Source organism: Chiloscyllium punctatum, chromosome 20 (assembly GCF_047496795.1).
Source record: "Chiloscyllium punctatum isolate Juve2018m chromosome 20, sChiPun1.3, whole genome shotgun sequence".
NCBI lineage: Eukaryota > Metazoa > Chordata > Chondrichthyes > Orectolobiformes > Hemiscylliidae > Chiloscyllium > Chiloscyllium punctatum.
In genome coordinates, this window is record NC_092758.1 from 42,314,773 (window position 1) to 42,333,217 (window position 18,445).

An 18,445-nucleotide genomic window follows, 5' to 3' on the forward strand; every position below is an offset into this window, starting at 1 on the left:
CTAATAGCATGCTGGCCTTCATAACAAAAGGGATTGAATATAGAAGGAAAGAGGTTCTTCTGCAGCTGTATAGGGCCCTGGTGAGACCATACCTGGAGTATTGTGTGCAGTTCTGGTCTCCAAATTTGAGGAAAGACATTCTGGCTATTGAGGGAGTGCAGTGTAGGTTCACAAGGTCAATTCCTGGAATGGCGGGACTACCTTATGCTGAAAGAGTGGAGCGACTGGGCTTGTATACCCTTGAGTTTAGAAAACTGAGAAGGGATCTGATTGAGACATATAAAATTATTAAAGGATAGGACACTTTGGAGGCAGGAAACATGTTTCCACTGATGGGTGAGTGCCGAACCAGAGGACACAGCCTAAAAATACGGGGTAGACCATTTAGGACAGAGATGAGGAGAAACCTCTTCACCCAGAGAGTGGAGGCCCAGTCTCGGGATTCATTTAAGAAAGAGTTGGATAGAGCTCTTAAGGATAGTGGAATCAAGGGTTATGGAAATAAGGCAGGAACAGGATACTGATTGAGGATGATCAGCATGATCAAAATGAATGGTGGTGCAGGCTTGAAGGGCAGAGTTGCCTACTCCTGCACCTATTGTCTACTGTCTAAATATTTCAAGGCAAGGCAAGAATTTAATGCCCATTCCTAATTGCCCCTGAGAAGGTACGCATAAACATCTTGACGTGCTGCAGTTCACATTGTCCTATGTTGTTAAAAAGGGAAGATTTGACCCAGTGACAGGGAAGGAATGATAATATTGTACAAAATCCAGATGGTGCATGATTTGGATGGGAACCTGCACGTAGGAGCCATAGAGTCACAGATATGTACAGCATGGAAACAAACCCTTCGGTCCAGCTTGTTCATGACGACTAGATATTCTAAATTAATCGAGGCCCATTTGCCAGAACTTGGAGCATGCCCTTCTAAACACTTCCTGTTTATATACCTATCCAGATGTCTTTTAAATGGTGTAATCGTAACAACCTCCACCAGTACCTCTGGCAGCTCATTCCATACATGCACCACCCTCTGTGCAAAAAAGTTGCCTCTTAGGTCCCTTTTAAATTTTTCCCCTCTCACCCTAAACCTATGCTCTCTAGTTCTGGACTCACCCACCCCAGGGAAAAGACCTTGTCTATTTAACCCATCCATGCAACTCAATTTTATAAACCTCTATAAGGTCAGCCCTCAGCCTCCAATGCTCCAGGGCAAACAGCCCCAGCCTATCCAGCCTCTCCCTGTAGCTTAAATCCTTCAAGTAGTAAGTGAGGACTACAGATGCCGGAGACTTGAGTCGAGAGTATGGTGCTGGAAAAGCACAGCAGGTCAGGCAGCATCTGAGGAGCAGGAGAATAGACATTTCAGACATAAGCCCTTCATCAGGGATTCCAAATAAATTTCAGTGGAATCCAGCAACTGAAAAGCCACTCTCCACCAGCACCCTCTGTCTTCTACCTTCAAACCGGTTCTGTATCCAAATGGCTAGTTCTCCCTGTACTTTACAAGATCTAACCTTGCTAACCAAGGAACCTTATCGAACGCCTTACTTAAGTCTATATCGATAATGTCCACCACTCTGCCCTCATCAATCCTCTTTGTCACTTCTTCAAGACTCAATCAAGGTTTATCAGACATGATTTCCCACACACAAAGCCATGGCGACTATCCCTAATCAGTCCTTTATTTGCATATTCAGATGACAAATCATATATACATTTGATAAAAAGTGTAATCTAATTATAACTTGATTTTTTTTCCCACCACTGGAACTTGAGAGTGATAGTCACACAGCACAAGAGAGGCCCTTTGGCTCATTGAGAGAAAAAAAACACTTTCTCAAATCCCTCTAAGCTTCTTGCCTTTCACCTTAAAATTATACCTTCTCATCAGTGACTCTTCAACTAAGGCAAGTAGCTCCTTCCTGTCCACTTGTCACGTCCCTCAAAATTTTATACACTTCAATCAGATCCCCCTTCAACCTGTTCTGCTCTGAAGGTAATAACCTGAACATATCCAGCCTCTCTTCTTAGTTAAATTGCTCCACCCCAGGCAACATCCTGACAAATCTCCTCTGCATCTTCTCCAGTGAAATCACATCCTTCCTACAGTTCAGGGACCAGAATTGCACACAGTACTCCAGCTGTGGCTTAAGCAAAGTTTTGTAGACTTCCAACATAACCTCCTTGTTCCCATAATCTTTGCCACAACTGATAAAAGGCATCTATTTTCTATATGCCTTCTGAACCATTCATTAAATTATCCTTCCACCTTCAGGAATATGTGGACAAGCACCTGAAGATCCCTCTGTTGCTGTTCTTCATTAACTGGACATAAAACCTTAACTTTGCTTTCTCTGCACATGCTGCCAGATCTTTTGAACTTTTTCCCCCAGAAATATCTGTTTTCGTTTCAGATTCCCAGCATTTGCTGTTGTTTTATTTTGGGCTGTTTTCAGGTCCTTGAATACTTCCCTTGTGGTCAGACAAGAATTAACAGTTTGGGTCACAGCCCTGGTAAATTCTTTGCTACCACAGCAGCCCAGGATACAGCTCATCACGACCTGGGGAATTCCCAATTTTTAAGCCTGCCAAAACTTCCAATACTTGTTCAATCCCTAAAACAACCTACTCAAGAATTTCACAGTCCCCCACCCCAAATTCTGAAACCCTCTCCTCCTCCTCTTCCTGAATGAAGACTTAAGTACATATTTAAGCCCTACTGGTACCTTCCAGCTCCACGTACAGATTGCCCCTTGGTCTGTAGTGGTCGCAGTTCTTTCCATTGTTATCCTCTTCCCCTTCATATAATAGACTATCTTAGAATTCTCCCTAATTTTACCAGCCAGCATCTTTCATGCCCTTTCTTTGCTATCCTAATGACTCACACTCCTCCCTGTACTTTGCATACTCCATTAGAGCCTCTGTTGATTTGTTCCCTTTGCACTGCTATAAACATCTGTTTGACTATTAAGTGTTCTGAATATTCCTTAACATCCAGGGCTGTTGCTCCTACTTTTCAGCTAAAGGGCTTGAACTCTCCCCACTTCCTTTTTGAATAACCATACTGTTCTTCTGTAGATTTTCCCATTGATAGCAATTCCCAGTCTTTGGGCAGATCCTGACTTATATTAATTGAAATCTGCCTACTCCCAACCAAAAACCTTTTTACCAGACCATCCCTTTCTTTTTCCGTAACAACTTAGTTGTAGTTCACTAATGCCCTTTAGGAAAGGAAAAGATTTACCAGGATATTGCCGGTTTAGACGGTTTGCATTATAAGAGGCTGGACAGGCTGTGATTTATTTCACTGACGTGTAGGAGGTTGAGGCATGACCTTATGGAGGTTTTAAGAATCATGAGAACAGAGAAAGCGAATAGCAAAGGGTGAGGGAGTTCAAAACTAGGGGGCATTTTTTAAGTGAGAGGAGAAAGATTTAAAAGGGACCCTGACGGGCAACTTTTTCACACAGAAGGTAGTTTGTATGCAGAATGAATGGCCAGAGGAAATGGTGGATGCAGGTACAGTTAAAACGTTTAGAAAATATTTGGGCAGGTACGTGAATAGGAAAGGTTTAGAGTGACATAGGTCAAACACAGGTAAGCGGGACTAGTTTAGTTTGGGAAATGGTCGGTTTCCATCCTTACCGTTTCTGGTCTACATGTGACTCCAGTCCCACAGTAATGCAGTTGACTCTTAATTGTCCTCTGGCAATTAGGGATAGGCTAAATGCTGGCCTAGCCAGAGAAGCCCACATCCAGAGTGAAATAATAAAAATCACTAAAATGCTCTCCCACTGCCACCTCAACTACCTGTTCAGCTTCATTCCCCAGAATAAGGTCCAGCATTGTGCATCGCTTGTTGGACTTTGCATTGAACTTGAGAAACTATATTACTCAGGAAACAAAATATAGTTGCTTTTCTTCATTCATTTACATTAAGGCATTTTGAATAAGCTTCATGATTAGTAAGGAAGCAATACATTTTGATTACTTTCCTAAAATTAGACTCCTTCTACAGAGTTTGTAAAAAGGTCAGCCAGGTAGACCTCATAGAATGAGTTCTCTGATTGGACCAGATTAACAGCCCTAATTAGGGACCCCAGGCTGACAGATATAAAAAAGTAGTGTCAGAGGTTTAGCTCACTTAGAATTGGCTCTGAGGAAGCTGGATAATGTCAAGGACTGTCCATGCGTAAATAAAAGGTGACTTGGTGACAGGATACTGGCTGCTAATAGAGTTAAATTCACCTTCTTGCAAACATATTCAACTTTATAATTCACATTGTCATGAAGATGCGCTTTATAGCGAGCAATGTTTTTTAAAATCACTGGCTGGAAATTTGATTTGAATTTTTAAAAAGATATTTTAAAACACACTAGAAGGTAACTTGGGGCCACAGTTTATGGTGGCTTCCTCAGGAAAGCCAGTATGGTTTCCAACCAAACCATGGACATGATTTTCACTGCTGGACAATGCCAGGATAAGTATCTGGAACACCACCAATTACTCTACGTAGCCTCATCAATCTAACCAAGGTTTTAGATTCAGCCAGGAAGTGCTATGTAAGTTCCTATCAACAGTCAGCTGTCCATCAATATCCCCTGTCACCTCCATGACCGGATATCAGTGTCAGTCCTTCCAGATGGCAATATGACAGAATCCTTTGACGTCAAAACAGAAATCAGGGGTCATCACCTCTACCCTTTTCTCCATCTTCATCACCATCATACTTCATCTTGTCAAGTGTAAGCTTCCCAGTGATGGGATCATTATCTATAGGATGGATAAAAACCTCAGCCTCAACCTACTGAAATCCATGAAGAAAATGACACTCATTTCACTGTAGAACGTCAGCATACTTAGAGGAACCTCCTGTATGACAGGGCACAACTCTTCAGGAACACTTGACAGCAAGAGGAACTGAAAAAGAACTGGAGAAAAGAATTCCAATGATCGAGGTAAAGGACAATTTTCATCTCATGAAAGCACCTAACAAATGCATGGTCAGAGATGTGGGTCTGAGATCAGGCTCACCCACAGAACCCATAACTAGTGACATGGAATTTCCTGAATGAGCAATTTTACTCAGTAGTGAGTGATTGCCAATGACAATCTCCATTCCAATGAGTTGGAATGATGACTACCTGCAAGTTCCATTGAACAAGACTACTTCAGGGGAGTGTGCAAATTCATCTCCCATCTCCGTTATTTTCTAAACAATCTGTTCAGAGATATTGTTATAAGCTTCTGGAGCAAGTGGGAGTTGAAACCTGGCCTCGTACCTCAGAGGTAGGGACCCATCTCCCATCTCAGATGTTCTCAGAATTGCTGTTCACAGATGTTGTTAAAAACCTCTGGAGCAAGCAGCACTTGAACTGCTGACTCAGAGATAGGGACCACTGTGCCACAAGAGCCCCCATTTCCCATTTTTTGAAACATCCTATTCAGAAGAGTAGTGGGAATCTGGAACTCACTACCTGTAAGAGTAGTAGAGGCAAATACTCATCATATTTTTGCATTTTTAACGTGCACTTACAATGGCAAGGCATAAATGTTTATGGGCCATGTGAAGGAAGTTGGGATTAGAATATTTAGGTATTTGATTTGGACTGATGCAGACTCAATTTGCCAAACAGCCTTTTTCTGTGTTGTAGACCTCTAGGAGTTCTTTCATTATCTTAAAAGGGAAACTGACCATCCTGCAACATGACAAATGGTCAAGACATTTTTATGTAAAATATAATGAAATGCAAATGTTAATTCACCTTATTTAACTTTGAAATTAGTCTAGTTGCTGGATAAATTTCAGCATGGAATGAAATCAAAATTCATAGACAAAGTTTTCGAAGACCACAGCTTTATTTGCATTCACATATGTATCATCTGTAGTGAGGTTCATCAGATAAAATCGCATTTTGAAAACCTTCAAATTTATCTTAAACCATTCTATATATCCTGGAGCAGTTGACGTTAGCTGATCAAAATAGTTCCCTTAAAAACAATGTAATCTATAAAAATCCGTTTAAAAAAAGCAGGACTGTTGTCAGTACAAAAAAGCACCATCTAATGTCAAACTTGAGATCAAAATAAAAATCCAGCATGAATGTCAATTGGCAACAATCTGTATATACAAGATCTCTTATTGCACAAACACCATGTAACGGGCAGATGATGGAACACAGCTGGTTAGGTTGCAAGTACGTTTTCAGCTACTTTAAAAGCACTTGTAACATTAACAGCTTCAGGATACCGGTACTCAACAGCAGCCCTTTTCAGTCAACATTGTTTACTCAATGGAAATGATTCAGAGCATTAACGGAAAAGGACTTCACATATATCAGGTCTTGACGCTACTTACATTTGATAACCGTGACATGGAGCAGAATAGCAGTGCCATGAAATTCACAACACTATTTGGAACATGGAAACATTATGCAGCACTAGGCTTGAAAGTGACAATACAGATGTAATTCTGCTCTAACTTAGCGTCGAGCCCTGATGCTCACAGAGACCAAACATATACATATAGAGCTAGAGTAGCTACAAATATTTAAAAACTTTACAATTAGTTTTATCACTCATTTAAAATAACCATCCCAAACAATTGCTGGATCTTTTGATTGAACAATTTCAGTGCAAACCACCTTAGTGTGCAGTTTGTGCAATCACAGGCCAATGATTATACCTCAAATAATACCGCTATTGAGCTAAAAGATGCAACCTATTCCAATGCATCACAGCAATGCCTCTGAGCCACTCTACTCTTCCAAACATGACTGGCATATTGCAAAGTAGTAACCCCTACTAAAGCCTCTTACTCTTTCCATTTACTAAATGCCACAATTTATTGTAAAAGAGGGCAAATCTGTTAAAATCATTTTTGGGAGAATATACTATAAACTGAAATCTGAAACAAAAACAGAAAATGCTGTACTCAGTAGTCTTTTCAGTCAATATTATGTTTACAATGGAAATGATTTAGAGCATTAATGAACAGAACTTCACAAATCTCAGGTTTTGATGCTACTATTCGTTCCCAATTGTAAAGTTGTGACCTGTGCCAAAAAATCCAAAGCAAAATTTGGTACATGATAATATTATGGAGCACTGAACTATAATGGCAAGTTAACACATCAGACATAACCCTTCAAGTCAAACACAAAGATCTGATGCTAATGCTTCACATTAAATGACGACTTGTCACTCCTTTCCACAGATTTTGTGCTTAACTTGCCAAGTATTTTCAACATGTTTTTGTTATTGAGTTATTTGCTACACAAACTCAGTAAGGTAGCTGAAGCAAAATACAAAATCCAGTTACTTGGAAAATACAACTCCAACAGAATTTCAGCCAAAAGATTGCTTATTGCCACTGAGCTCTTGTCTACAGTCAACTGAGGAGAGCTGTTAGTAACAGAAGTTACATGTAGTTCACTGAAAAATAGGCCAAAGTCAATACTGGCCTACATAATTATTTACATTGGTCTACATAATCCAAATAACTGAAACTGTTTGAAATATTTGGTAACACAAGGCACTGTGAAAAGAAATGTTTACTTTGTTCTATTTCAGTGCAGCCTTATCCAGAACCTTTTCTCATTTCCTTGTTTTGGAACAATGTGACTTGGAACTAGGCTAGAGTGAAGCATTAATGCCCACATTCTCCACGTCCTTTTTGGGCGACAGGGTAGCACAGTGGTCAGCACTGCTGCCTCCCAGCGCCAGAGACCCCGGTTCAATTCCCGCCTCAGGCAACTGGCAGTATGGAGTTTGCACATTCTCCCTATGTTTGTGTGGGTTTCCTCCGGGTGCTCCGGTTTCCTCCCACAGCCCAAAAATGTGCAGGTTAGGTGAACTGGCCATGCTAAATTGCCTGTAGTGTTAGGTGAAGGGGTAAATGTAGGGGAATAGGTCTGGGTGGGTTGGTCTTCGGAGGGTCGGTGTGGACTTGTTGGCCCGAAGGGCCTGTTTCCACACTGTAAATAATCTAATCTAATATGCCATAGACTGGTTAGGTGAAATGGTCAGTTTCCAATGATGTATGTTCTTTGTAAATCTAGATGATAAAAGATCACGTCTCACACGTAATTACACAATTATGTCATCTCCATGAAAGAAGCAATTTACCACAGGAAGGGAGGACAAATTATTCCCTTTATGGCTAAAATCCAAGAGAACTAAGTGTAATGTTATGTCAGCAAATTTACAGAGAAAGGCATAAACCAAATTACATTAACTCAACATTCAAAACAATCCTGCATATAAAACCAATTATTCCTCGATAACAGTTCTGTTGTAATGGATAATAACATGACCAAAATTAATGCACAAATTAAGTTTGCAGAAACAATGTGAAACATGGATTTTTCAGGAATAGTCAGTTTTCAGTAAATTGAACTTTCTATGAATCAGTTAAAATGAATTGTTTTTACAGTGAAGTCAAGGTTTTAAATACTGATAACTATTGGGAAATTTGCAAATTGATTTGTGAAAAAGCTCCATTGAAAACTCCATTAAAATGGCTTGAGATTTATTGAGCATGAATCTACTCTTCTACCTTTAATTCAAATTAATTGTGAATTGTGCACAAAACCTAATCTAGCATTGCAGCTAAATAGCTTAAATTCATCACTGATGAAGCCAATTCTTGTACCTTTTATACCTTCTCTGCAACTGAAAACCTCAATCATCTAATTCTACAGTTTTTCAATTTCTCAAGCATATTTTCTCCGTTAGTGTACACACAAATGCATTACATCAACTCTATACTGTGATTTCTGGACAAACAACAAAACATACATTAAATGTGGAAAAACTGAAGAAAACAAGGAATATAATCAATACACGTCCTTGAACTGTAATTAAGAATTCCATGTTTGATTGGAAGTACAGTGATTCTCTGTTGAGAGAGGTCAAATTAAGCATATGGAAATATAAGACTTGTTTCAGGAGTCTATGCCTTTATTTCAAAATAATTGTTCTATAAATACAAAGGTCTAGGATATTCAAGGGTGGTTGTGTGACACAATGCATAAGGAACAGAAAACTTGACCTGCCGCAGATCTGACACTTTCTGGAGCTATTAGGTATTTCTGTACACATTAAAGGAGTGGTTTCAATGTACCCATCCATAATTGGCAGATAATGCATTCTTCAATCTCCACAAGAACATTAGCTCACATGATTTCCCTAATTTTAGAGTAACAGCATGAAGTTAACTACGTGCCTCTGGCATCCAGCAATGCATGTGGGAAAGATTTCCACATTCAAAGCCTAGCTTGTGGAATATATTTATTATGGCGCAATCAATTGTGTTTTCAACACTGATTAAAGACAAGGGAGCATGGATGTTTTTATTTTTTAAAAGTGGTTTTAGATACACCCCAGAGGTCTGAAAATGCTAAAATATCTACAAATTCCTATCAATTCAAATGAGCACAATCCCTGACCAAAATGGGCTAAACAGCCTGATCCCAGCAAACTCAACAGGGTCAGGTACAGCATTTTAGGACAGGAGGTTCCAACGCACTCCAGATTCTCTGCCTGCACAATCCAAAACAAAACAATCCCAACGTAAAAGCTTGAATGGTAATTTGTGGGCCATGAACGTTTGCACATAGCAAAGACTATTAGGCATTCCTTTGATTTCAACTAACTTCATCTAAAACATGTTTTAAAGACCGTTGTCCAAACTTTGGTCATAATTATGTCGTTGTGACTTAAATTTTATTTTACAACTGGAAAAGACAGGTCATAGCAAGAACTGATGAGCCTAAAACTGACATTGTGCCAAAAGTTATAAACATTACTAAAAGCTGTTCAGCTCACCATTCAACACATTGCTATGTAGCACACTAGTCTATCATTGCTACGTGAGGTTGTGGAAAATGTATTTTAACAACACTATTTTGGATTAAGCAGCTAGTTTCTTCTAGCGGAATTTACAGTGAAGATATCCTATTCATCAGAATTTTGGGGGCAACAATTAACTTATTCTTCAAGCATTTAAACATTTACAAGGCACATAAAATGGCATCCAAGTGAGCTTACTTATGAATCCAAAGTTTTGGAAAATGCTACCTCAAATAGCCTTCTTTTAAAACTTAGAGCACAACAGTTCCAAACTGACTACACCATGAATTCCAATAGGACATTCTGCAAGCTCGAAAATCACCAAATTCAAACCTCCAAAATCTTCCCCCCTTTGTTCTCTTTTCTGATTATGATGCTTCTTGGTCAGCTAAAAAATCTCAAATGATAAATTGCAGGCAGATCATTATACTGATAACCCTGAAAATTAGTCATATACAAAGGAAGAACACATTGTAAACCAAAATACTACTAAACTCGATGTTAATAAAGTTTCTCAAAGTCTCTGATCAACATCACATCTGCTTGTTACTATCAGTTGTTATTTTAGAAGTAATTGGAAACCATAAGAATAGTTAGATGATAATAATGAAATACTAAGTTCGCTATTTTGGATACAATTTGAAATTTACAATGTGGCAACTTTACCTCTCACAGATATGTCAAAAAAGTATGTTTTGAAATTAAAAAGTGCTGTCAGTTGTTTCTCTCACAGATTTTTGGAATGTACATAATGAATCTTCAACAAAAAAAAAGTGAGAAACGACAACAAGAAAACAAAACTATAAGCATATCTTCATGTTTTGCTCTCACATGGTTTTCATTTTTCCAAGTTATGCTCACCTGAGTTTGGAGTTGGGAGCAGTTTGCACAAATACACATTCCATTATAAATTCCCTTTTCAAATGTTCCTAGGCTGTCATTTTTAACATAAGCCAGGCAATCATAAATTACCAAGTAAAGCATAGGCATTGTGTTTGCAGTACATGCAATAGATATAACTTCTTTACATGGTTTTCTTAATTTAAAAGCAACTCAGATTGAGAATAGCAGCAGTAGCTACTTTCTGATATTACTCATGTTTGGAGGCTTATCACCTGCAACCATCAAGTGGTCCTGTTGAAGCATCCAGGCTGCTGTCGGTATCGGAAGCCAAGGTCTGCTCTGTTGACATGGATGAAATGTCATTGATGGAGGAAGACTGAGAGGGGCTGTTGTTGCTATTCACTGCTGCATCTGTTCTAAGTAAACAAAAAAGGTGATAAAATCTGAGAAAACAGCAGACTGTTACCTATACTCATTTACAAATCCTATTTCCCCAAAATAAATCCAGTAAAGGAAATGCAAAACCTAATGGAAAGATTCTATATCATTACTCCAAGAGATACTCAATACTGTCAGGCCAGAGAATGGGATAAACTCAACTAGAGGTAAACCTTTTTTCACACGAGACTGAAGGTTAAAAATGCTGAATGAAGCAAACAAATTGGGATCAGAGATACAAATACTATAATTTACAAAATATACTTCTGTCTTCATGAAAGTGTGCTTTTTATTTTTCTTCTCAAGGTTAAATCACAAGACAAAAGTAAATCAAGAAATGATCGTGAAATTTAGGAAAAAATGAAGCAGAGTACAATTATATGGCAATTCAAAAGAATTAGAAAATATAAACTACAGATTTGAATCACCATTGTCATAGCAGACCAGAAGGTTGCTCTCTCATTAGGAGGCAATGGCGGTGGTTTAAACCTGAGGGTCACTGTGCCTCAGGCAAGGGGAGAGGATGAGAAGAAGATTCCTATGTGCAAACCTCAGCTGGTGCGGAATTTGAACATAAGCCGTTGTTATCTTGCTGCATTGCAAACCAGCCATCTGGACAACTCAGCTAACCCAGTGTTATGTAAGTTATAGCTATGACTTGGAGGTGCTAGACAAAGGATTGCCTCCTTTGTCCCTTGTTATCTCTCGCAAACCACTTCCTCAAAGAATCCAGGAATTTAATTCCAACATTATTATATGCATTTTGACACATTCCTTTAGAACCGGAATAGAACAATAATCTGCTGCCCCCTGGTGGAAGCATAATTTAATCTATTTTTCTAATCAACCAGTTCAGAGGTATTATTAGTTTAGATTACATTACAGTGTGGAAACAGGCCCTTTGGCCCAACAAGTCCACACCGACCCGCCGAAGCACAACCCACCCAGACCCCTACATTTACCCCTTACCTAACACTACGGGCAATTTAGCATGGCCAATTCACCTAACCTGCACATCTTTGGACTATGGGATACCTCTGGAGCAGGTGGGCTTGAACCCGGGCTTCTCGGTCCAGGCGAAGGGACACTACCACTGCATCACATGAGTGCACCATAATTTAATGTCAAAGTTCCTGCATAAAATCTTCAGATATTAGCCCATCTACTACTGTCACCACCATTTCTTCTGCCAATGGTTACTGTTGATAAACAACTGCTCCCATAAGCATAAATGGCAAAGACACCATTAAACACTCCAAATATTCTGGGGGTCTTAGTTGATCACACTGAAAACAATGAATGTTCATGAGATATGAACACTGGCAATCTCTTATAACTTACCTCCTTTTAGCTGTGAAGGTGGTAAGCTGCCTGCTGGAACCAGTATTCAAAAGGGAGTTCCAGTGTAGTAGGTAACATGGTTCTAAGTCAGGATGAAGTGCGACTTTGAGGGGGAACTGGCAGCAGGGCAGTTCCCATGCATATGCTTCCCTTAGCATTCTCAGAGACGCAGATCAGAATTGGTAAGTATTGAAGGGTTCATGTTGCTGTAGTAAACATGAATAGATGTTCACACTACTGACATGGTGCATTGATGGTGGGATATGTCATACTGATCAGGCAGGCAATGATTGCTTGGACGATTTTAAGCTCCTTGGACATAGCTGTAGCTGTACTCATCCTGATAAGGCTGAAACTTGCACATAGGACTTGTCCACCTTTATATGGGCAGAATATATTTGTTCCAAGATGGTGCAGCCCCTTCTTTTGTTTAGTTATTTAAACATCCACAGTAATTCACTGACATGTGGCAGGATTACTGTGCTTAGGTCTATGGGTTGTGGGATTGCTTGATTAAATGGCTTGAAATCAAAGTTCTAAACTGGGGAAGGCAGATTTTGATATGGTCAGATGATTCGCTAAGGATGGAATGAGAGCAGATACTTCTGGCAAACTGTATTAAGCAGTGAGATATACTCAAGGAGGAAACAGGGAGAGCACACAGTCAACATGTTCCGATAAAAAATGGAACTAACAAATCCGGCGAATTATGGATATCAACAGATACACAGGATTAGATAAAAGGGAAAAGGGGAGGCTTACAGAAGATACAGAGGGCTCAAAACAGAAGCCCTGGACTATAGAACATGTAAGGGTGAATTTAAAAAGGAATTAGGAGAGCAAAAATGGGACGTGAAAGGATAATGATAGGTAACAGAGAAAAATACAACTTATTTTACATTTTTACAAGTATATTAAGAGTAAAAGGCTAATTAGAGAAAGAGTCGGCCAATAATGGACCATAGTGGTAACTTGTATGTAGAGCTGGAGGACATAGATAGGGTACTAAGTTAACAAGTGAGAGAGAGATGATGCATGTATAGAAATCAGAGAGAAGGTCTAGCAGACTTAAATAGATAAATCTCCAGGGCCAAATGAAATATATTCCAGGTTGTTGAGTGAGATAAGGGAGAAAATACTGGGGACACTGACAATAACTTTCAATTCCTCTCTGGCCACAAAAGAGATGCCAAAGGACTGGAGGACAGCCAGTGTGGCGGCAGTATTCAAGGAGGAAGGGATAAACCAGGAAACTACAAGCAGGTCTAACCTCAGTGGTAGGGAAACAAATCGGAAGTAATTTTGAGGTGCAGAATTAATTTACACTAAGAGGCAGGGATTAATCAATAATTGTCAACATGATTTTGTTAACAGGTGGTCATGTCTGACCAACTTGAGATGACTAAGTGTGCAGATGAGGGCATTATTTACTTTAGGGGGTAAGTAGGAGGACTGATCAGCAAGTTCATGGACAATATGAAGTTTGGTGTTGGGGGGGGGGGGAAGAGGGGAGTTAAATCATGACGAGAACAGCCCAAGACTATAGGAGGATATAGTTGGGCTGAACAGTGGCAAACTGAATTCAATCTGAGATAAATGTGAGGTGATGCACTTGGTCACTAAAACAAAGCAAGGGAACATATGATGAACAATGAGACCCTGGGAAGCACAGAGGATCAGACAGATCTTAATGTGCACATCTACTCGTCCATGAGCAAAACCAATGTAGTGTACAAAATCCCATGCAAGGGCTGCACAAAACACTACATAGGACAAACAGGAAGACAGCTAACGATCCCCATCCATGAACACCAACTAGCCACGAAACAACACGACCAGCTCTCCTTAGTAGCCACACACGCAGATGACAAGCAACATGAATTCGACTGGGACAACACTACTATTATAGGACAAACCAAACAGTGAACAGCCAGGGAATTCCTAGAGGCATGGCACTCATCCACAGATTCAATCAATAAGCACATCGACCTGGACCCAATATACCAACCACTGCAACGGACAGCTGGAACTGACAACCGGAAGCAGCAGACTCAAACCACTACAAATGGCGGAGGAAAGATCACAGAAACTCTTCACAGGAGGCTCCCAAGCACTGAGGATGTCACCTAGACAGGGGACGAAATGTCTGCAACACAAATTCCCAGCTCGGCGAACAGAACAACAACAACGAGCACCTGAGCTACAAATCTTCTCACAAAGTTTGGACCCTTAAGGCAGTGAGACAGGTAGATAAAATGGTTATATGAGGATACTTGTCTTTATTAATTGATGTATAATAGCTGAGAGAAGGGAGGTTATGCTCGAACTGTATAAAACACTAGCCAGACCACAGCTGAATGATGAAGGGCTCTTGCCCAAAATGTCAATTCTCCTGCTCCTTGCATGCTGCCTGACCTGCTGTGCTTTTTCCAGCACCACACTCTTAACTCAGGCCACAGCTGAGGTATTGTATAAAGTTCTGAAACCCAAATTGTAGGAGGGATGTGATGGCATTGGAGAGGGTGCACAGGAGATTTACTAGGATGTTGCCTGGTGTAGAAAACTTTAGTTATGAAGAGTGACTGGGTAGAGTGGGGTTGTTTTCTTTGGAGCAGAGGGCACTGAAGGGGATATACAGTTATAGAGATATACAACATGGAAATAGACCCATTGGTCCAACTCATCTATGCCGACCAGATATCTTAAATTAATCTAGCTCCATTTTTCAGCATTTGGCCCATATCCCTCTAAACCCTTCCTATTCATATGCCCATGCAGATGCCTTTTGAAATGGTGTAATTGTACCAGCTTCCACCATTTCCTCTGGCAGCTCATTCCATATCACACCACCATCTGTGTGAAAAAGGTGCCCCTTAGGTCTCTTTAATATCTTTCCCCTCTCACCTTAAACCTATGCCCTCTAGTTTTGTACTCCCTCACCCCAGGTAAAAGACCTTAGCTATTCACCCTTATAAAGGTCACCCCTCAACAGCTGACACTTCAGGAAAAATAGCTCCAACCTATTCCATCTCTCCCTATAGCTCAAACTCTCCAACCCTGGGTAACATTCTTGTAAATCTTTTCTGAACCCTTGCAAGTTTCACATTTCACAAGTTTCACCAGAGCAGCAAGGAGAGAAGGAGTGGTGAAGCGAGGGCTGCCGGGAAGGGCGAGTTTGCCCCCATTAAAAGGGATTTACCTTGGGAGTCGGGCCTCCATTTGCCGAGAGGTGCGAGGGAGGAGCGAAGGACTTCTGGGAAGTCAAGTGTGGTTGCGTTATCCGAAACGCTACTCGGGTAGTGTCTCCCACCCATCATCATCCTCCTCTAACTAAAAAAAAGGATCTGTGCGCCAGATTGGTAAGGTAATGAGTTTATTTTTTATTCCTTATTTTTTCAAGTCTCTTTGGGAATTTAGAATAGTGGGAATGGAGGTTAGGGCAGTTGAATGTTCCTCCTGCAGAATGTGGGAGGTAAGGGTCACCACTAGTGTCCCTGCTGATTACATCTGCGTGAAGTGCACCTAACTCCAGTTCCTCAAAAATCGTGTAAGGCTACTGGAGCTGGATGAACTTCGGATCATTCGGGAGGCAGAAGGAGTTATTGAGAAGAGTTACAGGGAGGTAGTCACTTCTAAGGTACAAGAAAAAGGCAGATGGATTACAGTCAGGGGACGGAAAGGGAACCGGCAGGCAGTGCTGGGATCCCCTGTGGCCATTCCCCTCGACAACAAATATACTGGTTTTGATACTGTATTGGGGGCGGGGGGGGGGGGGGGGGTGACAACCTACCAGGGGAAAGCAGTGGGGCACAGGGCTCTGGCACAGAGTCTGTCCTTGCTGCTCAGAAGGGAAGGAGGAAGAGAAGCAGAGCAGTAGTCATTGGGGACTCCATAGTTAGGGGGACAGATAGGAGGTTTTGTGGGGACAAGAGAGACTCACAGTTGGTGTGTTGCCTCCCAGGTGCCAGGGTTCGTGATGTCTCTGATCGTGTTTTTGGGATCCTTAAGGGGGAGGGGCAGCAGCCCAAGTTGTTATCCACATAGGCACCAACGACATAGGTAGGAAGAGAGATGGGGATTTAAGGCAGAAATTCAGGGAGCTAGGATGGAAGCTTAGAGCTAGGATGAACAGAGTTGTTGTCTCTGGTTTGTTGCCTGTGCCACATGCTAGTGAGGCAAGGAATAGGGAGAGAGAGGAGTTGAACACGTAGCTACAGGGGTGGTGCAGGAGGGTGGGTTTTGGATTCTTGGATAATTGGGGCTCTTTCCGGGGTAGGTGGGACCTCTACAAGCAGGATGTTCTTCATCTGTACCAGAGGGGTACCAATTCCCGGGGGGAAGGGGGGGGGAGGGAAATTCATTAAGGTTATTGGGGTGGGTTTAAACTAATCCAGCAGGGGGATGGGAACCAAAATTGTAGTACGAGTATAGAAAAGGTTGAGAGTAGGGAGGTCCGAAATCAAGTTTCAGGGACGCAAGATGGCACTGGCAAGCAAGAAGTTGGTTTGAAGTGTGTCTACTTCAACTCCAGGAGCATCCAGAATAAGGTGGGTGAACTTGCAGCATGGGTTGGTAGGTACCTGGGACTTTGATGTTGTGGCTATTTTGGAGACATGGATAGAGCAGGGACAGGGATGGTCGTTGCAGGTTCCAGGATTTAGATGTTTCAGTAAGAACTGAGATGGTAAAAGGTGGGCGGGGGAAGGTGTCGCATTGTTGGTCAAGGACAGTATTACAGTTGCAGAAAGGATGTTTGGCGACTCATCAACTGAGGTAGTATGGGCTGAAGTTCGAAACAGGAAAGGAGAGGTCACCCTGTTGGGAGTTTTCTACAGGCCTCCGAATAGTTCCAGAGATGTAGAGGAAAGGATAGCAAAGATGATTCCCGATAGGAGTGAGAGAGATAGGGTAGTTCTCATGGTGGACTTCAACTTTCCGAATATTGACTGGGAACACTATAGTACGAGTACTATAGATGGGTCAGTTTTTGTCCAGTGTGTGCAGGAGGGCTTCCTGACACAGTATGTAGACAGGCCAACAAGGGGTGAAGCCACATTAGGTTTGATACTGGGTAATGAGCCCAGCCAGGTGTTAGACTTGGAAGTAGGTGAGCACTTTGGTGATAGCGATCACAATTCTGTTATGTTTACTTTAGTGATAGAAAGGGATAGGTGTATACCACTGGGCAAGAGTTACAGCTAGGGAAAGGCAATTACGATGAGATTAGCCAAGATTTAAGAAACATAGGATGGGGAAGGAAACTGCAGGGGATGGGCACATTAGAAATGTGGAGCATATTCACGGAAAAGCTCGTGTGTGTCCTGGATGTACCTGTCAGGCAGGGAGGAAGCTGTAGAGCGCGGGAGCCGTGGTTTACAAAGGAAGTGGAATCTCTGGTCAAGAGGAAGAAGGCGGCTTATGTTAGGATGAGATGCGAAGGCTCAGTTAGGGCGTTTGAGGGTTACAAGGTAGCCAGAAAAGACCTAAAGAGAGAGCTCAAAAGGGCCAGGAGGGACATGAGAAGTTGTTGGCGGATAGGATCAGGGTAAACACGAAGGCTTCCTATCGGTATTTAAGGAATAAAAGAATGACGAGAGTAAGATTAGGGCCAATCAAGGATAGGAGTAGGAAGTTGTGCGTGGAGTCAGAGGAGATAGGGGAAGTGGTAAATGATTATTTTTCAACAGTATTCATTCTAGAAAACGACAATGCTATCGGGGAGAATACTGAGATACAGGCTACTAGACTAGGTGTGATTGAAGTTCACAAGGAAGAGGTGTTAGAAATCCTGCAGAGTGAGAAAATAGATAAGTCCCCTAGGCCGGATGGGATTTACCCTAGGATCCTTTGGGAAGCCAGGGAGGAGATTGCCGAGCCTTTGGCATTGATCTTTAAATCATCATTGTCTACAGGAATAGTACCAGAAGACTGGAGGATAGCAAATGTGGTTCCCCTGTTCAAGAA

General features: G+C 41.3%; 1 protein-coding gene across 6 annotated transcripts in view; it reads right to left on the bottom strand.

Moving 5' to 3' along the window:
- Window positions 1-5,847: 5,847 nt before the first annotated feature.
- Window positions 5,848-18,445, bottom strand: part of LOC140492082 (mitogen-activated protein kinase 9) — a 117,499-nt gene continuing 104,901 nt past the window's right edge. For 5 of the 6 annotated variants that reach the window (XM_072590781.1, XM_072590778.1, XM_072590782.1 and 2 more), the window contains one exon: window positions 5,848-11,113. In XM_072590781.1, the coding sequence (XP_072446882.1) occupies window positions 10,971-11,113 (143 nt within the window). In that variant the 3' untranslated portion in view covers window positions 5,848-10,970. Of the gene's footprint in view, window positions 11,119-18,445 lie in introns of all 6 variants that reach the window. The other variant, XM_072590783.1, reaches the window with a different exon arrangement.